Below are 22,728 nucleotides of genomic sequence, written 5' to 3' on the forward strand. Positions count from 1 at the left end.
GGTCGTGTTGAGGTAGTGTTACCTGCATTATGGTCCTACTGTGGTCGTGTTGAGGTAGTGTTACCTGCATTATGGTCCTACTGTGGTCGTGTTGAGGTAGTGTTACCTGCATTATGGTCGTACTGTGGTCGTGTTGAGGTAGTGTTACCTGCATTATGGTCGTACTGTGGTCGTGTTGAGGTAGTGTTACCTGCATTATGGTCGTGTTGAGGTAGTGTTACCTGCATTATGGTCGTACTGTGGTCGTGTTGAGGTAGTGTTACCTGCATTATGGTCCTACTGTGGTCGTGTTGAGGTAGTGTTACCTGCATTATGGTCGTACTGTGGTCGTGTTGAGGTAGTGTTACCTGCATTATGGTCCTACTGTGGTCGTGTTGAGGTAGTGTTACCTGCATTATGGTCGTACTGTGGTCGTGTTGAGGTAGTGTTACCTGCATTATGGTCGTACTGTGGTCGTGTTGAGGTAGTGTTATCTGCATTATGGTCGTACTGTAGTCGTGTTGAGGTGGTGTTACCTGCATTATGGTCGTACTGTGGTCGTGTTGAGGTAGTGTTACCTACATTATGGTCGTGTTGAGGTAGTGTTACCTACATTATGGTCGTGTTGAGGTAGTGTTACCTGCATTATGGTCGTACTGTGGTCGTGTTGAGGTAGTGTTACCTGCATTATGGTCGTACTGTGGTCGTGTTGAGGTGGTGCTCCTTACATTATGATCGTGTTGAGGTAGTGTTACCTACATTATGGTCGTGTTGATGCAGTGTTACCTACATTATGGTCGTGTTGAGGTAGTATTACCTACATTATGGTCGTGTTGAGGTAGTGTTACCTACATTATGGTCGTGTTGAGGTAGTGTTACCTGCATTATGGTCGTACTGTGGTTGTGTTAAGGTGGTGTTACCTGCATTATGGTCGTACTGTAGTCGTGTTGAGGTGGTGTTACCTGCATTATGGTCGTACTGTGGTCGTGTTGACGTAGTGTTACCTGCATTATGGTCGTACTGTAGTCGTGTTGAGGTGGTGTTACCTGCATTATGGTCGTGTTGAGGTAGTGTTACCTGCATTATGGTCGTACTGTGGTTGTGTTACCTACATTATGGTCATGTTGAGGTAGTGTTACCAACATTATGGTCGTGTTGAGGTAGTGTTACCTACATTATGGTCGTGTTGAGGTAGTGTTACCTACATTATGGTCGTGTTGAGGTAGTGTTACCTGCATTATGGTCGTACTGTGGTTGTGTTAAGGTGGTGTTACCTGCATTATGGTCGTACTGTAGTCGTGTTGAGGTAGTGTTACCTACATTATGGTCATGTTGAGGTAGTGTTACCAACATTATGGTCGTGTTGAGGTAGTGTTACCTACATTATGGTCATGTTGAGGTAGTGTTACCAACATTATGGTCGTGTTGAGGTAGTGTTACCTACATTATGGTCGTGTTGAGGTAGTGTTACCTACATTATGGTCGTGTTGAGGTAGTGTTACCTACATTATGGTCGTGTTGAGGTAGTGTTACCTACATTATGGTGGTGTTGAGGTAGTGTTACCTACCTTATGGTCGTGTTGAGGTAGTGTTACCTACATTATGGTCGTGTTGAGGTAGTGTTACCTACATTATGGTCGTGTTGAGGTAGTGTTACCAACATTATGGTCGTGTTGAGGTAGTGTTACCAACATTATGGTCGTACTGTAGTCGTGTTGAGGTGGTGTTACCTGCATTATGGTCGTACTGTGGTCGTGTTGAGGTAGTGTTACCTACATTATGGTCGTGTTGAGGTAGTGTTACCTACATTATGGTCGTGTTGAGGTAGTGTTACCTGCATTATGGTCGTACTGTGGTCGTGTTGAGGTAGTGTTACCTGCATTATGGTCGTACTGTGGTCGTGTTGAGGTGGTGCTCCTTACATTATGATCGTGTTGAGGTAGTGTTACCTACATTATGGTCGTGTTGATGCAGTGTTACCTACATTATGGTCGTGTTGAGGTAGTATTACCTACATTATGGTCGTGTTGAGGTAGTGTTACCTACATTATGGTCGTGTTGAGGTAGTGTTACCTGCATTATGGTCGTACTGTGGTTGTGTTAAGGTGGTGTTACCTGCATTATGGTCGTACTGTAGTCGTGTTGAGGTGGTGTTACCTGCATTATGGTCGTACTGTGGTCGTGTTGAGGTAGTGTTACCTGCATTATGGTCGTACTGTAGTCGTGTTGAGGTGGTGTTACCTGCATTATGGTCGTGTTGAGGTAGTGTTACCTACATTATGGTCGTGTTGAGGTAGTGTTACCTGCATTGTGGTCGTACTGTGGTTGTGTTAAGGTGGTGTTACCTGCATTATGGTCGTGTTGAGGTAGTGTTACCTACATTATGGTCGTGTTGAGGTGGTGTTACCTACATTACGGTCGTGTTGAGGTAGTGTTACCTACATTATGGTCGTGCTGAGGTAGTGTTACCTGCATTATGGTCGTACTGTGGTCGTGTTGAGGTGGTGCTCCTTACATTATGATCGTGTTGAGGTAGTGTTACCTACATTATGGTCGTGTTGATGCAGTGTTACCTACATTATGGTCGTGTTGAGGTAGTATTACCTACATTATGGTCGTGTTGAGGTAGTGTTACCTACATTATGGTCGTGTTGAGGTAGTGTTACCTGCATTATGGTCGTACTGTGGTTGTGTTAAGGTGGTGTTACCTGCATTATGGTCGTACTGTAGTCGTGTTGAGGTGGTGTTACCTGCATTATGGTCGTACTGTGGTCGTGTTGAGGTAGTGTTACCTGCATTATGGTCGTACTGTAGTCGTGTTGAGGTGGTGTTACCTGCATTATGGTCGTGTTGAGGTAGTGTTACCTACATTATGGTCGTGTTGAGGTAGTGTTACCTGCATTGTGGTCGTACTGTGGTTGTGTTAAGGTGGTGTTACCTGCATTATGGTCGTGTTGAGGTAGTGTTACCTACATTATGGTCGTGTTGAGGTGGTGTTACCTACATTATGGTCGTGTTGAGGTAGTGTTACCTACATTATGGTCGTGCTGAGGTAGTGTTGATGTGGTGTTACCTACATTATGGTCGTGTTGAGGTAGTGTTACCTACATTATGGTCGTGTTGAGGTAGTGTTACCTACATTATGGTCGTGTTGAGGTGGTGTTACCTACATTATGGTCGTGTTGAGGTAGTGTTACCTACATTATGGTCGTATTGAGGTAGTGTTGAGGTGGTGTTACCTACATTATGGTCGTGTTGAGGTAGTGTTACCTGCATTATGGTCGTACTGTGGTCGTGTTGAGGTAGTGTTACCTGCATTATGGTCGTACTGTGGTCGTGTTGAGGTGGTGTTACCTGCATTATGGTCGTACTGTAGTTGTGTTGAGGTAGTAATACCTGCATTATGGTCGTGTTGAGGTAGTGTTACCTACATGATGGTCGTGTTGAGGTAGTGTTACCTACATTATGGTCATGTTGAGGTAGTGTTACCAACATTATGGTCGTGTTGAGGTAGTGTTACCTACATTATGGTCATGTTGAGGTAGTGTTACCTACCTTATGGTCGTGTTGAGGTAGTGTTACCTACATTATGGTCGTGTTGAGGTAGTGTTACCTACATTATGGTCGTGTTGAGGTAGTGTTACCAACATTATGGTCGTGTTGAGGTAGTGTTACCAACATTATGGTCGTACTGTAGTCGTGTTGAGGTGGTGTTACCTGCATTATGGTCGTACTGTGGTCGTGTTGAGGTAGTGTTACCTACATTATGGTCGTGTTGAGGTAGTGTTACCTACATTATGGTCGTGTTGAGGTAGTGTTACCTGCATTATGGTCGTACTGTGGTCGTGTTGAGGTAGTGTTACCTGCATTATGGTCGTACTGTGGTCGTGTTGAGGTGGTGCTCCTTACATTATGATCGTGTTGAGGTAGTGTTACCTACATTATGGTCGTGTTGATGCAGTGTTACCTACATTATGGTCGTGTTGAGGTAGTATTACCTACATTATGGTCGTGTTGAGGTAGTGTTACCTACATTATGGTCGTGTTGAGGTAGTGTTACCTGCATTATGGTCGTACTGTGGTTGTGTTAAGGTGGTGTTACCTGCATTATGGTCGTACTGTAGTCGTGTTGAGGTGGTGTTACCTGCATTATGGTCGTACTGTGGTCGTGTTGAGGTAGTGTTACCTGCATTATGGTCGTACTGTAGTCGTGTTGAGGTGGTGTTACCTGCATTATGGTCGTGTTGAGGTAGTGTTACCTGCATTATGGTCGTACTGTGGTTGTGTTACCTACATTATGGTCATGTTGAGGTAGTGTTACCAACATTATGGTCGTGTTGAGGTAGTGTTACCTACATTATGGTCGTGTTGAGGTAGTGTTACCTACATTATGGTCGTGTTGAGGTAGTGTTACCTGCATTATGGTCGTACTGTGGTTGTGTTAAGGTGGTGTTACCTGCATTATGGTCGTACTGTAGTCGTGTTGAGGTAGTGTTACCTACATTATGGTCATGTTGAGGTAGTGTTACCAACATTATGGTCGTGTTGAGGTAGTGTTACCTACATTATGGTCATGTTGAGGTAGTGTTACCAACATTATGGTCGTGTTGAGGTAGTGTTACCTACATTATGGTCGTGTTGAGGTAGTGTTACCTACATTATGGTCGTGTTGAGGTAGTGTTACCTACATTATGGTCGTGTTGAGGTAGTGTTACCTACATTATGGTGGTGTTGAGGTAGTGTTACCTACCTTATGGTCGTGTTGAGGTAGTGTTACCTACATTATGGTCGTGTTGAGGTAGTGTTACCTACATTATGGTCGTGTTGAGGTAGTGTTACCAACATTATGGTCGTGTTGAGGTAGTGTTACCAACATTATGGTCGTACTGTAGTCGTGTTGAGGTGGTGTTACCTGCATTATGGTCGTACTGTGGTCGTGTTGAGGTAGTGTTACCTACATTATGGTCGTGTTGAGGTAGTGTTACCTACATTATGGTCGTGTTGAGGTAGTGTTACCTGCATTATGGTCGTACTGTGGTCGTGTTGAGGTAGTGTTACCTGCATTATGGTCGTACTGTGGTCGTGTTGAGGTGGTGCTCCTTACATTATGATCGTGTTGAGGTAGTGTTACCTACATTATGGTCGTGTTGATGCAGTGTTACCTACATTATGGTCGTGTTGAGGTAGTATTACCTACATTATGGTCGTGTTGAGGTAGTGTTACCTACATTATGGTCGTGTTGAGGTAGTGTTACCTGCATTATGGTCGTACTGTGGTTGTGTTAAGGTGGTGTTACCTGCATTATGGTCGTACTGTAGTCGTGTTGAGGTGGTGTTACCTGCATTATGGTCGTACTGTGGTCGTGTTGAGGTAGTGTTACCTGCATTATGGTCGTACTGTAGTCGTGTTGAGGTGGTGTTACCTGCATTATGGTCGTGTTGAGGTAGTGTTACCTACATTATGGTCGTGTTGAGGTAGTGTTACCTGCATTGTGGTCGTACTGTGGTTGTGTTAAGGTGGTGTTACCTGCATTATGGTCGTGTTGAGGTAGTGTTACCTACATTATGGTCGTGTTGAGGTGGTGTTACCTACATTACGGTCGTGTTGAGGTAGTGTTACCTACATTATGGTCGTGCTGAGGTAGTGTTACCTACATTATGGTCGTGTTGAGGTAGTGTTGAGGTGGTGTTACCTACATTATGGTCGTGTTGAGGTAGTGTTACCTGCATTATGGTCGTACTGTGGTCGTGTTGAGGTAGTGTTACCTGCATTATGGTCGTACTGTGGTCGTGTTGAGGTGGTGTTACCTGCATTATGGTCGTACTGTAGTTGTGTTGAGGTAGTAATACCTGCATTATGGTCGTGTTGAGGTAGTGTTACCTACATGATGGTCGTGTTGAGGTAGTGTTACCTACATTATGGTCATGTTGAGGTAGTGTTACCAACATTATGGTCGTGTTGAGGTAGTGTTACCTACATTATGGTCATGTTGAGGTAGTGTTACCTACATTATGGTCGTGTTGAGGTAGTGTTACCTACATTATGGTCGTGTTGAGGTAGTGTTACCTACATTATGGTCGTGTTGAGGTAGTGTTACCTACATTATGGTCGTGTTGAGGTAGTGTTACCTACCTTATGGTCGTGTTGAGGTAGTGTTACCTACATTATGGTCGTGTTGAGGTAGTGTTACCTACATTATGGTCGTGTTGAGGTAGTGTTACCAACATTATGGTCGTGTTGAGGTAGTGTTACCAACATTATGGTCGTACTGTAGTCGTGTTGAGGTAGTGTTACCTACATTATGGTCGTGTTGAGGTAGTGTTACCTACATTATGGTCGTGTTGAGGTAGTGTTACCTACCTTATGGTCGTGTTGAGGTAGTGTTACCTACATTATGGTCGTGTTGAGGTAGTGTTACCTACATTATGGTCGTGTTGAGGTAGTGTTACCAACATTATGGTCGTGTTCAGGTGGTGTTACCTACATTATGGTCGTACTGTAGTCGTGTTGAGGTAGTGTTACCTGCATTATCGTCGTACTGTAGTCGTGTTGAGGTAGTGTTACCTGCATTATGGTCGTGTTGAGGTGGTGTTACCTGCATTATGGTCCTACTGTGGTCGTGTTGAGGTAGTGTTACCTGCATTATGGTCGTACTGTGGTTGTGTTGAGGTAGTGTTACCTGCATTATGGTCGTGTTGAGGTAGTGTTACCTACATTATGGTCGTGTTGAGGTGGTGTTACCTACATTATGGTCGTACTGTGGTCGTGTTGAGGTGGTGTTACCTGCATTATGGTCGTACTGTGGTTGTGTTGAGGTAGTGTTACCTGCATTATGGTCGTGTTGAGGTAGTGTTACCTACATTATGGTCGTGTTGAGGTAGTGTTACCTACATTATGGTCGTGTTGATGCAGTGTTACCTACATTATGGTCGTACTGTGGTCGTGTTGAGGTGGTGTTACCTGCATTATGGTCGTACTGTGGTCGTGTTGCGGTAGTGTTACCTGCATTATGGTCGTACTGTGGTCGTGTTGAGGTGGTGTTACCTGCATTATGGTCGTACTGTGGTCGTGTTGAGGTGGTGTTACCTGCATTATGGTCGTACTGTGGTCGTGTTGAGGTGGTGTTACCTACATTATGGTCGTACTGTGGTCGTGTTGAGGTGGTGTTACCTGCATTATGGTCGTACTGTGGTCGTGTTGCGGTGGTGTTACCTGCATTATGGTCGTGTTGAGGTAGTGTTACCTGCATTATGGTCGTACTGTGGTCGTGTTGCGGTGGTGTTACCTGCATTATGGTCGTACTGTGGTCGTGTTGCGGTGGTGTTACCTGCAGCACACGGCTCATCCACTGGAAGCTGTCCTCCTCAGTAGAGTCTGGTCTCTGCTCTGCTACCACCACGATACGCTCATCACGCAGCACGGTCACACTGAACACTGCTATCCTGGAGCCACGTACAGACAGAAGGTTAGAGTTAGATGGTTATTAAGGTACTGTATATGTTCTGCTACCTTTTACATGCAGACTACAGAGGAGAATACTATTCCCTATGTAGGGCACTACTTTTGACCAGAACATGTGGCCCGGTTGCATACCTCCCCCTGTAGACGAATTTCATTGGCTCCACGGCCAGTGCGGTGGCTACGATGTCATCAGCGTTATGTCTGCGCCCGCTGACCATGATGAGGCCGTCCATCTTTCCGGAGATAAACACCAGACCGCCTGGACCCACAAAGCCCAGCAGCCCCGTACGCACAAACGCATACTCACTGACCAGGCCTCCACCTGAGGCTACAGGGAACACCTACACACACACATATCAAACACAAACATTATACACTCATATTATAAACAAACACCCACACGTTATACACATATTGTACATGCACTCATACATTATACACACACACATTATATGTATTTTACACACACACACACACACACACACACACACACACACACACACACACACACACACACACACACACACACACACACACACACACACACACAGACACACACACACACACACACGTCTCCTTACCTCAAAGGTGTTCTTGGTCATGCCTGTCAATCCATAGTAAGAGGTTCCCGTCGCGACAGAACACACACACAGCTCCCCGATCTCATCTGTCTTACACAGGAGAGGCACACCCTCTGGCTTCACCACACACACTACGGCTGGGGACAGAACACACACATTAAACCTCACATTCACCCCTCACAAAACTGGAGCTGAAGAAGAGAGGAGGCTTAACACACACACACAGGTATGTACATGTACACGCACACACACAAACACAGACCCCTACCTCCGGGCATAACAGTGCCCACATCCTGCACAGTAAGGACTGACAATCGTTCCTCGGTGTCGACGCGGACCACACTGTAACTCAGACCCTGCATGGAGAGAACCCCTCGGCCTGGGGGCTGGCTACTGTCCTCCACTGGCCTGGATCAGAGAGAAACAGGGAGAGAAAGGAAGAGCTATATCACACTATAACACATCTAAGCTAGTGCCCCCTCAGCCACTTCACCTAGTGAGAATACTTTTTCATACCAACAAAATCTAAATGTTTAGTCTGTTACTCTAGGATAGACCAAGTGAGAATGCTGCTGATTATGATGATGTGTGTGCACCTCCTGATGGCAACGGTCAGGGCTTCAGGAGAGCTGGCACAGGGACAGATGACCTCTGACCTCAAGCCTTTACTCTGGAACACGTTGAGGAACGCATCACAGGACGAAATAGACCCTGGAGGACGAGAGGAAAGAGGGATAAAGGAGGACAGGAGCGGAGAGGAGGGGAGGGCAAGATAGATTGAGGTGGGAAGTAGAGTGATAGTTACAGGGGTTAGATCCGTCGGCGACCAGCAGCATACGGAGGGAACTCAGGCTGATGTCCTTCTGCTCTCTGTGGGCCACCAGAGCCCAGTGCATGTCCCTGGACTTTACACATGCTACCTTGGCTGGAGAGGGACACACACAGTGTTGACATCAGTTCTAACACAAAGTTGGCATCAAATACTGACTGAATGATTGACATATGACTTGAATGAATTGATTATAGAGTGGTTGATTGACAGGTTGGTGTGTCTGACCTTTGAAGTGGTAGACCTTCTGTATCCAGGACAACGGGTTGACCTTCATCAGAGAGTAGGGAACGCTGATCACATGCATCATGTTCATCACACTCTGGAGATGGGAGACACACATAACCTTCAACCTCTAACCCTTAACCCCTTATCATACTTTCCCTGCACCTGACCTCTAGTAGCTGGTCTTACCGTGAGGATGCCGTGCCACAGTCCCACATCCTTCTTAAAGTCTAGAACATTCACTATGGTCTCCGCTGCAGAGAGGAGAGGTAGAGGGGGTAGAAGAGAGGAGTGAGAGAGGGAGGGAGACAAAGAGAGGAGTGAGAGATTACCTGGCAGAGGGTGTGTCTGTGGGAGCGCACATGTGTGTGTGTGTGTGTGTGTGTGTGTGTGTGAGTGAGTGAGTGAGTGAGTGAGTGAGTGAGTGAGTGAGTGAGTGAGTGAGTGAGTGAGTGAGTGAGTGAGTGAGTGAGTGAGTGAGTGAGTGAGTGTGAGAGAGAGAGAGAGACTGTCTGTTTGACTTAAAGTGAGTGTCTTACCTTCTGTGTAGCCACACGACTGTGTGAGGGATTGGCAGTGAGTCAGCAGAGCGATCCTCATCACTGTCACGCCCAGGACACTCCCATCCTTACACGTTTTATACTGAGAGAGAGATAGAGAGAGAGAGAGAGAATGCAAGCGAAAATGTCTATGTGTAGAGTAAATAAATAAATACATTTTTTTTAAACGTAGCTTTTTCTAAAGAAATGTGTATTGAGTTGCATTAGAAGTTCTCCTTGTAACAGAAATGTAATGAATGTGCATTACCTCTATATATGCTGTGTCGCTGTTTGCATCTTTGATGTGAGGGAACCAATCTCTAGGAGGTTTGGAGAGATGCTTCGACTCAGTCACGAACCACAGCAGCTTAGGCCACCCTAGAGAGACAGAGTGACAATCATTAGGGTGCCTTCATACACTGTCAAGGGACTTGATTACTTTAACCCTTTTTAAAAAATATAGTATGTATAAACACATGCACACACATACACTTACCTCTGAACTGTGGTATCTCTCCTGTAGCGCTCTTGGGCAAGCCTTTATGGCAGGCATCACTGGTCAGCGCCACGGTAACCCCACAGCTTCCTAATAGGAACCCGATCTGCTGGCTGCCAGCATCCTATTGGACAAGATAGACACTTTTAAGTCCAAGACAAAAAAATTCTATACATATATTTGATTGAATATGCTTCTTGTTTATACAACAAAAGATACATTAATTCAATGAAATAAGTTGTTCCCCAGGGCTCAGTGCTCTGACCCCTGATTTATGTATCCACTAGATATACTGTACCTTGCGTGTGAGGGGCACCTCTATGGGTACAGGGACCACCTCAGCCAGCAGGCAGCCGTAGAAGGCCACCATGAAGGCCACCGGGTCATTGTTAGGAAACACCAGCGCCACCTAGCGGATTGGACGAATACAGACAATGGGAAAATATTACAATCCGTCTTGACCTTAATCCTTCTGAAAATAACATTACAAAAAAAACTATATTTTTACTAGTTATTTCATTCAAGGGATGGATATTCTACATGTACTCACCCTGTCCCCCGGTCGCAACATGGGCTCCTGCTTACTGCCCAGCTTGTGGAGGATGTTATAGGCCAGCTTGATACTCCGAGACCACAGCTTCCCTGTGGACACAACACAAGGCTGAGTAAGTGTGTGTGTGTGTGTGTGTGTGTGTGTGTGTGTGTGTGTGTGTGTGTGTGTGTGTGTGTGTGTGTGTGTGTGTGTGTGTGTGTGGGTGTGTGTGTGTGTGTGGTTACCGTATGTGAGTACATATAGAGGTTTGCCAGTGGTATCCAGGCTGGTGAGACAGGGCGCTTTAGGGCTGATGGTTCCCCAGCGTTGGAGAGCTGCCTCCAGGGAGGGGGGCCAGTTAGTCACCACCCCCAGGGCTTCTCCGCTTACTGCCAACATTTCTGCCCCCTCCGGACGCGGCTGCTTAGGATCTGGCTGCTGGACTACAAAGAGTGAAAGCCTTTATTGTGAAACATGCAAATAAGACCATTAAACACACAACAGATTACTGTAGAAACGTTCACTAAATATAGAGACAAAGAAAATAGCTAGACAGCTAGATTTAAAGCTTAGTTGATTTATTTATAGATGTATTGGTTGATAGCTCCTACCTTCTAGAAGTTCTTCAAAGTCATCAACAAAGAACTCTCTTAGCGGAGGTCTACGAGGCATTTTCAGAGTGTTCACTAGCTGCTGGATCTTAGCAGACACACGACTGCTGACCGGGACACCGTCTCCAGTCTCCATGCGTTCGGCATTGCCGTATTTCTGAGTGTTTCGGGCGATGGTTCCTATGTGGCGCTCTGAGTGGGGGCGGGAGTGGGAGGAGTCAGACGAATAGCCAGTCACATCAGGAGGAGCAGAGTGATTCTCTACACACACAGAGAGAGAGATGGAGAGAGAGAGACAGAAAGAGACAGAGACAAAAAGAGAAAGCAAGAGAGGCAGAAAAAGAGGAGAGCGACAGAGAGAGAGAAAGAGAGACAGAAAGAGATGGAGAGAGGAGAGAGAGACAGAGAAAAAGAGAGAGAGACAGAAAGAGATGGAGAGAGGAGAGAGAGACAGAGACAAAGAGAGAGAGACAGAAAGAGATGGAGAGGAGAGAGACAGAGACAAAGAGAGAGAGACAGAAAGAGAAACAGAAAGAGATGGAGAGGAGAGAGAGACAGAGACAAAGAGAGAGAGACAGAAAGAGAGACAGAAAGAGACGGAGAGAGGAGAGAGAGACAGAGACAAAGAGAGAGAGACAGAAAGTGAAACAGAAAGAGATGGAGAGGAGAGAGACAAAGAGACAAAGAGAGAGAGACAGAAAGAGAGAGACAGAAAGAGAGAGGGAGAGTTAAAGCAGTGGTGGGGCACATGTATAAAAAAGGTATGTGTGTGTGCGTACTGACCATCAGACTCCAGCGGTGGAGGCCACAGCATATCAGAGCCGAACTCACAGGATCTTCTGAGAGAGCCTCCGTTCTCCGCCATGCCCAGAGCTGCCTTACGCTTCAGAGACAGGTGCCCTATACCTGCAGACACACACATAAAGATTAGACATAAACACACACATCCTGTACACACACATACACACAGTGAAGTTGTACTCACCGTGGTGTGTTTGTGAGTGGTGAGCTGACACGTGGTGTGACTGGGTCAGGTGTGTGTGTGTGAGGTGGGCGTGTGCCAGGTGTGGGTGTGAGAGGTGTGTGTGTGCGAGCGAGTCGGCCAGTCGTCCTGCGTTGCCACTTCCTCCGCTCTGAGTGGACGAGGACGACGAGGAGGTGGAGCCTAGGTGGGCTGGACCTAAGTGGGCAGGGCGAGTCATCCAGTGTTCCATTCCCGGCATGTCATTGCCTGGCCCCGCCTCTTCCTCTGAGCCCGACGACGAGTCTGAGCACAGTGGGGACAGGCCTAGTGAGGGTCAGTAACCTTCATCCAACTTTCATACAATATAACTACAACCCATAGCTAACTAAAACACAACCTAACCCCAACCCTATGACACAGTGGAGACCGGCCTAGCGACGGTCAGTAACCTTCATCCAACTTTACTACAGCATAACACTAACATAATCATAACCAGTGCTTGACTTGGACTAAAATAGGAGCCGGTACTCATTTAGATTTATTATATTTAGGTGCAGGAAATCTGCAATACTTGGGAGCTAATAATATTCTATACGGGGTGCAGGAACTCAAGCGGTAGAAAATGCGAGATGCAGTTACTCAGTGCAGGGGAGCTCCTGCCCAAGTCAAGCACTGAACATAACCTGATAAGTGTATGTGTGTGTGTGTCTCACCTGGGGGTGTGTACGCATCCATGGATGTCTGTACCACTAGTGATCGTCGTTTGGAGGGCATAGGCACTGCCACGTTGCTCTCCACATGTCTGGCTAACACTGCCTGCACCGCCTCACTGTGGACGTCTAGGGGGTGATATGGTGTTGGAGAGAGATGGGCAGGAATTATGTTAGTCAATTTAATCAAAATCTAGATCTATATTATATGTTTATAGTGAAAGGACTGACTAAAGGCGTGTCTATCGACCAACAGTTTGAATAACTCTGGTCTAAAGTCAGGTTCATCTGTAGTAAAGGTGTGTGTGTGTTTACCTGAACGGTAGCGTTCATCACGTGTTCCAGAAGAGCGCCGTCTGTGGAAGCGAGCGGCAGATGGGGGGGCAAATGGGGGGCGGTGAGACATACCCTCCATACCTGCACACACACACACACACACACACACACACACACACACACACACACACACACACACACACACACACACACACACACACACACACACACACACACACACACAGGGAAAGTCAGACAGAAAAAGAATGAGCGAGTCAAAAAGATACAGTCAAAGTCACAGACGGAGAGAGACATAAAAATCCCCCAACATTCTCAGTGTGGAAGTAGCTTTCAGCATATTCAATATGCTGCTACATTCAGCGCATTGGAGTAATACAAAGTCTTGTGTGACCCAAAGAGAGAGAGAGTGAGAGAGAGAGAGAGAGAGAGAGAGAGAGAGGGGTTAAACGAGGAGGGTCAAACCCAGTGGGACTAGAATAGATGTGCTGCATACTGGTGTTCTACTAGAGGACAGAGACTGTGTATTTATGTACCTCCAGGATGAGGAAAGTAGGCCCTGATCAGCTTAGACCGCTTCTTCTCATAACCCTTCTGTGTGATGTCACCTGGCAGAGAGAGAGGGGGAGAGAAAGAGGTTGTTTTGAGTGTAAGAGTATCAGTTAACCCAGTTTTTTGACAAGGCCTCAGAACCCACCCCTTTAGTGTGTGTGAGAGAACATTCTATTTTTTAGAGTGAATGACAAGTGAATGAGAGCGAGAGCATGTGTTTCACAATCTGACCATGGAGAGTGGCCAGAACATCTGGGTCCAATCTGCTCATCTGTTCCTTGCTATGATATTCAGGCATGTGTGTGTGTGTGTGTGTGTGTGTGTGTGTGTGTGTGTGTGTGGCTTTTCCGCAGATCAGATACAGCATTCCTGTTTCTGCACTCACTCACACACACACACACACACACACACACACACACACACACACACACACACACACACACACACACACACACACACACACACACACACACACACACACACACACACACAAAATCTGGTTTTTACTAGATTACTTGTAGTTTTTCATGTTGTCTGTCTGTAATTTTTGTAATGACTTGGTGCTGCCTATCTTGGCCAGGACGCTCTTGAAAAAGAGATTTTAAATCTCAATGAGCCCTTCCTGGTTAAATAAAGGTTAAATACAAAATATTTAAAAAAGGGAGACACCATCTTCCAATCTTATCGCAGCCGAGCAGGGAGGGAGTTGCCTAGCAACCGTTCTCCTGGAGAAGGCCTGGTGGCCATCTTGGATTTCCAGATGTGAAAACTGGGCTAATGATCCCTGCATGAGTGAGAGAGAGAACACCACACTGAATTATCAGAGTTCATAACAACCCGTTCTCTCTCTCTCCTATTCTCTCGTTCTTCAAATTATCTTTTTCTCTTGGTCTCTCACAGTTTCATACTATTCATGGTTTGCACATTTCGTCTTAATATAGTTTTGAACATTCGTTTGGATGTTTTGGACTCTCAAAAGTGCATTACTGTGGCTTGGACATTTCAAAAGGAGGCAAATAATTTGTAGGAAAACCTTGTGTCATGATTTTGATGTCGCCAGATTGACTTTTGATGGAGTATAACGTCAGCTAGCTAGTTAAGAATTTTAGCTAGCTAACATTAGCATTGCTAGCTATTTTTGACCAACTTTGCTAGCTAATGACAACATTTCCATCTGTTTAAAGTAAATTTGATGACATGATAATGATGGAAAAGTTGTTTCCTACAAAATATCTGCCTACTTTAGCAATGTCATCGTATTTCCAAGACACTATAGGGTAATTTAGAAGAAACAGCCGTTAGCCTCCGTCCAGAATTATTGGGCTTATCATTACTTTTTGGCACCGGCATCGCCGGCAGAGGGAAGCTTGAGAACATTCATAACAATGGCATGACACGACCGAGTGACGGAGGTGCAACCTATGAATACAGCTGAGAGGGAATCTATAGTCCATGTCACAACCACTAAAGCAATGTCTCATTTTCCTATTTAGAAAATGTGTAATAAAACTGAAAATTATATTTTCCTTCAAGTGGCTGAAAATTGCTAACCAACATAGAACCTTTGGAAAGTGTGTGTTTTTGTGTGTCTCACATTGATCTTCAGAATCACATCTATACCCAGCTGTGATTGGTTACAGTCTAAGCAGCATTCCTTCCCTATTGGTCATTGTGAACAAATTAAAATCACACAGATAGACAGTGGGAGAGAGATGCCATGCCAATCACTCTGTGTACCCCCCCCCCCCTCTCTTTCACTCTCTGGTTTCTCCTTTTATCTTTGTATCCATTACAATCTCCTTTCATGTGATCTCTCTCACACACACACACACACACACACACACACACACACACACACACACACACACACACACACACACACACACACACACACACACACACACACACACACACACACACACACACACACAACATGGGGACATTGTGCCTTCAGGCTGAAACTCGTGTCCCAGAATCCTCAGTGTCTATACACAAACATGTCCAGAGCTGGGCCAGAGGGCTCACACACACAGAATGGTCACTCGATGGGCCAGAGAAATAAAGAGAGGAAGGTGGGAGAATAATATGCTGTGTAGCACAATAATTTTTGGCTCCTTCTCCGTGGCCGACGTGACTAAGACATTTAAGTGTGTTAATCCTCGCAAGGCTGCCGGCCCAGACGGCATCCCTAGCCGCATCCTCAGAGCATGCGCAGACCAGCTGGCTGGTGTGTTTACGGACATATTCAATCTCTCCCTATCTCACTCTGCTGTCCCCACATGCTTCAATATGGCCACCATTGTTCCTGTACCCAAGAAAGCAAAGGTAACTGAACTAAATGACTATCGCCCCGTAGCACTCACCTCTGTCATCATGAAGTGCTTTGAGAGGCTAGTTAAGGATCATATAAACTCTACCTTACCTGACACCCTAGACCCACTTCAATTTGCTTACCGCCCCAATAGATGCACAGACGATGCAATCGCCATCGCACTGCACACTGCCCTATCCCATCTGGACAAGAGGAACACCTATGTAAGAATGCAGTTCATTGACTATAGCTCAGCATTCAACACCATAGTACCCTCCAAGCTCATCATTAAGCTTGAGGCCCTGGGTCTGAACCCCGCCCTGTGCAACTGGGTCCTGGACTTCCTGACGGGCTGCCTCAGGTGGTGAAGGTGGGAAACAACACCTCCACTTCGCTGATCCTTAACACAGGGGCCACACAAGGATGTGTGCTCAGCCCCCTTCTGTACCTCCTGTTCACCCATGACTGCGTGTCTACGCACGCCTCCAACTCAATCATCATGTTTGCACTGCAGTAGTAGGCCTGATTACCAACAATGACAAGACAGCATACAGGGAGGAGGTGAGGGCCTTAGGAGAGTGGTGCCAGGAAAATAACCTCTCACTCAACGTCAACAAAATAAAGGAGCTGATCGTGGACTTCAGGAAACAGCATAGGTAGCACATCCCTATCCACATCGATGGGACCACAGTGGAGAAGGTGAAATGTTCCACGGCATACACATCACTGACGATCTGAAATGGTCCAGATAGCGTGGTGAAGAAGGCACAACTGCGCCTCTTCAACCTCATGAGGCTGAAAAAAAACTGGCTTGGCCCCTAAAACCCTCACAAACTTTTACAGATGCATAATTGAGAGCATCCTGTCGGGCTGTATCACCGCCTGGTACGGCAACTGCACCGCCTGCAACCGCATGGCTCTCCAGAGGGTGGTGCGGTCTGCACAACGCATCACAGGGGGCAAACTACCTGCCCTTCAGGACACCTACAGCACCCAATGTCACAGGAAGGCCAAAAAGATCAAGGACATCCATCACCCGAGCCTTGGCCTGTTCACCCCACTATCATCCAGAAAGCGAGGTATGTACATGTGCATCAAAGCTGGGACCGAGACTGCAAGGCCATCAGACTGTTAAATAGCCATCACTAGCCGGCTTCCACCCAGTTGCGCAACCCTGCACCTTAGAGGCTGCTGCCCTATATACATAGACTTGGAATCACTGGCCACTTTAATAATGGAACAGTAGACACTTTAATAATGTTTAAACATTGTTTACATACTGCTTTACTCATCTATGTACACTACCGGTCAAAAGTTTTTACAACACCTACTCATTCAAGGGTTTTTCTTTATTTGTACTATTTTCTACATTGTAGAATAATAGTGAAGACATCAAACCTATGAAATAACACATATGTAATCATGTAGTAACCATAAAAGTGTTAAATCAAAATATATTTTATATTTGAGATTCTTCAAAGTAGCCACCCTTTGCCTTGATGACAGCTTTGCACACTCTTGGCATTCTCTCTACTAGCTTCAGTAGAATATAATACAGTATATACACTACCGGTCAAACTTTTGTTATTTACTTACTTACTGTATTATATTCTACTGTATATAGTCAACGCCACACCGACATTGCTCAATCTAATATTGATATATTTCTTAATTCCATTATTTTACTTTTAGATGTGTGTATTGTTGTGAATTGTTAGATACTACTGCACTGTTGGAGCTAGGAACACAAGCATTTCACTACACCCGCAATAACATCTGCATGTGACAACAAAATGTAATTTGATTTGACAAGAGAGCAGCTTGCCAAAGGAGCTGGATAAAAACAGAACCCCTATAGAAAAAAGCACTGTCCGCTCACTCTTGGCTGCTCCCACAAGAAATCTTTTAAATAAAGCTTTAGTGATACACCTACATCAACAATGTTTTTACAGAGTGGCACCTGATAAAGACCATGATCTATCTGTCCTAATACATTCCTGTCTGTCATCATCCATCCATCCATGTCCACATACAGGACCTGTCTATCTCAGTGTTTCCTCTATAGTCATTTAGCAGCGGTGGCCCACGAGACATACTTTTAAATGGTAAGTAGTTTGCTCAACGACTGGAAGTTAATGGGAACAGCTAGCATGTCATTGCATTGCTACACTACTAGCAATGCACCCACCCTTGCTGAAAAAAACCCTAGGGGAAACACTGTCCACCAGTATCTGCCATGTCCTGGTTCTGCTCTGATTGAACAGCATATGGAGGGACAGCTGGGTTGGGAACCAACACTCTAGCAATCATAAGATACTGCAAATCTGTCTGCAATAGAAAACGTTGACAACAACACATCAAGGTTATAGGCGTTCAACAGGGTGTCCCTAACACGCTAGTCCATGTAAACCACATACACACAGGCCGCTAGACGCGTCACACAACATACACCAGGAGCGTTGAGAGCAATCTATAGAGCAGACAATGTATATTAATAAAAAATGTCAACATTATATAATGCAGACACAAATGCGCAATTTATCTGACAATATAACATGCGGCAAAATAATATCCGCACTCAATTGGTGGGATACGCTTGGTTGTGATTTAACAGATTCGGTGTCGGCTATTTTATTTTAGATTCAATTGTCAGCATAAAAATTAACCGAAATCATCATCAGCTGCTGAGCGTGCAGGCCAAAACACCGAGCCTGAGCACACACACACACCACCGAACCGTCTCCTGTCACGCAGTGTTGCATCGGTATCGCTATTATTAAATCCATTCGTTTGAGCATGACACACACGTAGGCCTACACACACCACACGCACACAGGTCCGTGGACGCACGGACAAAACGTACTTCTCAAGGTCAAATAGACAGTTTTCAGACCTGAACCGAGCACAGGGCCATATGTCTGTGTATGTGTCACGACCAGAGAGACAAAGAAAGGCGGGTGAATCCCGCAGTGGGCTCCCACTCTTCCCTCACCCGGTCCCGGCTAGAGCAGACTGTGAGGGCGGCTCTGACAAACATCTGGAGGGGCGGAGCAGGGGAGAGGGAGGGGGGTCTAGGGTGGAACGAGCCATTACTGTAGAGATTCCTCTACGTTAACGGAAAAACGGGGCGCCCGGGGTTTGTTCTTACCCTCTGACAGCTCGAGCTCCAGCTCCGCCAGCCGGGCGCGAACCTCCAGTGGTAACGGCGACGCCTCGCGCTCTGCCATTAGGTTATCCGGTAGAAAAATACCTCGGTTCTCTCTGTTGCTTTCTCCTCTCCTCTTCCCCCACTCCTCCGCCAGAGAGAGCGAGAGCGCTATTCTGCGGCCCCTCCTCGGCGGCGAGCGGTGCGTCGACGCGAACAAAGAGAATAAATCTGTTTGTCTGTTCACCGGGGCCCTGACATGGTCTCGTGAGGAGTCTACCTCCGCTCCGTTATTATAGTATTTGTGATGAGGGACCACTGAGGGTCCGTTGGTCGGTGGGTCTCGAGGCTGCTTGCCTGGCGATGCGGTGCTGATGATGAGACTCGCGCTGTTTCACAGCGCCTACTGATGTCACGTGACGCAGATAGGAGAGGCGCAGTACCGGGAATGACCGAGAGGGGTCGCAGCGTGGGAGGCGGGGGTATTATTACCCGACCACCACACCCTCTCCACACACAAACACACACACGCACGCATATTGGAAATTATAGCATATATCTAATATCATTGAATTATAGCAACAATACCGTGCTGGTGGATATTTGGTCTTCATATGAATCCCCAGGACTAGCCAAGGAGCACACTAGCCGGGTTGTCTGCACACCACTAGGCTTAGCTCTGGGAGCTCAGTTTAAGTCGTCAAGTCTCAGGCAAGGTTACTCGTCATCATCTGATTCTGTAAGATATTGTATTGTACACAGATGGCTTTTGTGACTATGTAGTGATGTTGCCACCTGCTGGTCACACCGTGAAACCACAACCAATGCAATACCAAGAATCAGCACATAGACACAGCAGCAGGCTCCATATAGTATCACGGCATGTCATAACACAAAACAGCAGGATGTGTCGATTTTGTCACATGATTGAAAAGGTTAAACAAACAAGCTGTAATAGCGGCGATCAGAGATTCAGCACCACAGAAGCAGACAGCGACTGAACTCTGAAGTTCAGCACAGCACCACATGACCGTGGAAAGCGACCGTCTCAGGTGTACCCATTCGCCACTTTGCCAATCTGACCACAGCCTCCTACTAAAGGGAAGGCTCCCTTACATTAATTAAGCGAACATAGAGTTTCCCATTGTTTATTATTAAAGGCACTTGTTTAATAATAGTCAAATTATTTACATCTGTACAGAAAAAATAACATATTCACTTTCGTGCCTTAATTCTGTATCGATTACCCGCATTTGCACACTAAATCTCTCTCAAACATAGGAAATGCGAACTGAAAGCTTTATCTACATCCCCCACCCCCCCTTCAGCTACCCCTGATTCCAAATCAAATTCAATGTGTTAACGCTAACAGTGTTGTATGTACACATATCAATATCCACCTCAGATGTTTCTCTTCTAAACAGACACCCACCCTCCAAACTCAAAACAACACAAACCAATCAACACACAAGACATTCCATCTAAATAAAACAGTAAATAAATAAATCTAAAACTCATGCAGAAACAAATTTTGATATGAAACCAGTTTAGCTTCTTGGCTTTTTAGCTTCTTGGCACTCAGTGGCTGGCTGTTTGTACTTAGTGTAACTGTTCCAGTGTGTTCCAGTGTAGTTACTGTAACTGTTCCAGTGTGTTCCAGTGTAGTTACTGTAACTGTTCCAGTGTGTTCCAGTGTAGTTACTGTAACTGTTCCAGTGTGTTCCAGTGTAGTTACTGTAACTGTTCCAGTGTAGTTACTGCAACTGTTCCAGTGTGTTCCAGTGTAGTTACTGTAACTGTTCCAGTGTGTTCCAGTGTAGTTACTGTAACTGTTCCAGTGTGTTCCAGTGTAGTTACTGTAACTGTTCCAGTGTAGTTACTGTAACTGTTCCAGTGTGTTCCAGTGTAGTTACTGTAACTGTTCCAGTGTGTTCCAGTGTAGTTACTGTAACTGTTCCAGTGTAGTTACTGCAACTGTTCCAGTGTGTTCCAGTGTAGTTACTGTAACTGTTCCGCTGAAGTTATTTAGACTTAGGAATTAATACAGAAGTATGTCTGATGCTCTAAATACTAATCAATATTCATAAAAATAAATTAATCAATATTAAACCGTAAAGAATTCAGAGAGTTCCGTCAGTCAGACAGACAGACAGACATACACAAGACGGACAGACAGACAGCAGAGAGAAACAAGAGTTCTACAACTTGGCTTCTAAAACTAACTAAACTTTATAAATCAAATAAATCAAAACCTCAACATTAAAGGGCTATAGATTTTTTTATTGGGCTTGAAAAACATCTTCCTCTTCTCTCCTCCTCCCCTCTTGCCCTCCCCAACCAAAAGTAACCATCTCACTCTGGTCACCGTGGTAACTGAGCCTGGTCAGACTCCTGTGCAGGATAGGCTGGGGCAAGCTCCGCCCCGGATGGGGTGTGGTCAATGGGGTTTGCGCAAAGCGTTTGATTGGCTCGTATCCTTTGGCAGATCTCAGCGTAGCTTGGCTTCTTGGACTCCTAACCAATCACAACACAGGACAGGTCAGTACCCAGCATACACTACTTTCACTAATAACCAGTTTGTCTCTGTAGTCTGTGAGGTGTCTCACCACTGCTGGTCTGTTTTCCTTCGTGGTCTGGAGAGGTTCTTTCACGGTCGGAGGAGCTGCTATGGTCCTCTTGGGAGATGGCATGGTTTCCTTCAGCTTCCTGTGGTACAGCAACAACCACCATCAACCACAACCCTCAACCATAACACAACACAACCATAACACAGACATGAGTCTGCATGTATTCTTCTTCCTTGAAGTAATCATACAAAACACATTGTGAAAGGGACCCATTCCACAGCAATGATGATTCAAAGGAAGGAGAATATACTCACTCTGGGGGGAGGGTTTTCTGAGGCAATACTGTGATAGGCTGGAGGTCTTGTAACGTCACAGTGGTTGATTGGCTGGTACTGCTGTCTGTAACTGCACTCTGTAACAAGAAAAACAACCTTACAAGAAAGTAGACGGCATGTGTGAGTGTGTATGTGTGTGTGACTCTTGGTTACCTTGTGGTTGCAGGTTGCTTTGTGATTGCTGGTTGCTATGGTAAGTGTTTCTCTGGAGGCTGTTGCCGGGGGCAGTGGGGGGAAGCTAGTAGGGCCCAGCTCCAGACTGGGAGACAAGGAGCGGGGGGGCGACTTGGGGGGCTCTCTCTAAACATACATACGTTTATATACACATATTGTTATACACAGACATACATATCCACAGACACACAAAAACAACACTCACAAATAAGAGCTTTTCCTTGACATTTTCCCAAAGCCATCCACATGTTAAGTACTTACAGTGTACTTCTCATCTCTTCTCCTCCTCTGACCAATGGGGCCTCTCCTTCAGAGAGAGAGAATCAATAGGCAGGTTTCTTATTGACCCAGCTTTATTCAACAAAAGCAATGTCTACAACAAAAAAATCACTGCGGCATGTGTAATGGAAAGAACAGAATA

General features: G+C 45.8%; 1 protein-coding gene and 1 long non-coding RNA gene across 2 annotated transcripts in view; both read right to left on the reverse strand.

The window, feature by feature from the left end:
* The window catches only part of LOC120027860 (disco-interacting protein 2 homolog C-like), a 36,357-nt gene extending 17,002 nt beyond the window's left edge, over positions 1-19,355 (reverse strand). Inside the window, exons 1-20 of the mRNA XM_038972941.1 lie at positions 19,235-19,355; positions 13,760-13,831; positions 13,245-13,346; positions 12,933-13,058; positions 12,336-12,522; positions 11,256-11,521; positions 10,890-11,087; positions 10,663-10,754; positions 10,411-10,521; positions 10,113-10,236; positions 9,885-9,994; positions 9,617-9,719; positions 9,267-9,331; positions 9,081-9,174; positions 8,829-8,948; positions 8,620-8,734; positions 8,292-8,431; positions 8,024-8,160; positions 7,575-7,783; positions 7,309-7,423 (exon numbers count right to left, since the gene is read on the reverse strand). Of these exons, the coding sequence (XP_038828869.1) occupies positions 7,309-7,423; positions 7,575-7,783; positions 8,024-8,160; positions 8,292-8,431; positions 8,620-8,734; positions 8,829-8,948; positions 9,081-9,174; positions 9,267-9,331; positions 9,617-9,719; positions 9,885-9,994; positions 10,113-10,236; positions 10,411-10,521; positions 10,663-10,754; positions 10,890-11,087; positions 11,256-11,521; positions 12,336-12,522; positions 12,933-13,058; positions 13,245-13,346; positions 13,760-13,831; positions 19,235-19,313 (2,565 nt within the window). The 5' untranslated portion in view covers positions 19,314-19,355. The remainder of the gene's footprint in view (positions 1-7,308; positions 7,424-7,574; positions 7,784-8,023; positions 8,161-8,291; positions 8,432-8,619; positions 8,735-8,828; positions 8,949-9,080; positions 9,175-9,266; positions 9,332-9,616; positions 9,720-9,884; positions 9,995-10,112; positions 10,237-10,410; positions 10,522-10,662; positions 10,755-10,889; positions 11,088-11,255; positions 11,522-12,335; positions 12,523-12,932; positions 13,059-13,244; positions 13,347-13,759; positions 13,832-19,234) is intronic.
* A 2,304-nt stretch (positions 19,356-21,659) lies between these two features.
* LOC120027876 lies at positions 21,660-22,209 on the reverse strand. The gene is made up of 3 exons (XR_005473351.1): positions 22,113-22,209; positions 21,838-21,937; positions 21,660-21,745 (listed from the first exon to the last, which is right to left on the reverse strand). It is a non-coding gene; the product is annotated as an uncharacterized LOC120027876 (long non-coding RNA).
* Positions 22,210-22,728: the final 519 nt, after the last annotated feature.

The sequence above is a fragment of the Salvelinus namaycush genome, chromosome 33 (assembly GCF_016432855.1).
Source record: "Salvelinus namaycush isolate Seneca chromosome 33, SaNama_1.0, whole genome shotgun sequence".
NCBI classification, from domain to species: Eukaryota; Metazoa; Chordata; class Actinopteri; order Salmoniformes; family Salmonidae; genus Salvelinus; species Salvelinus namaycush.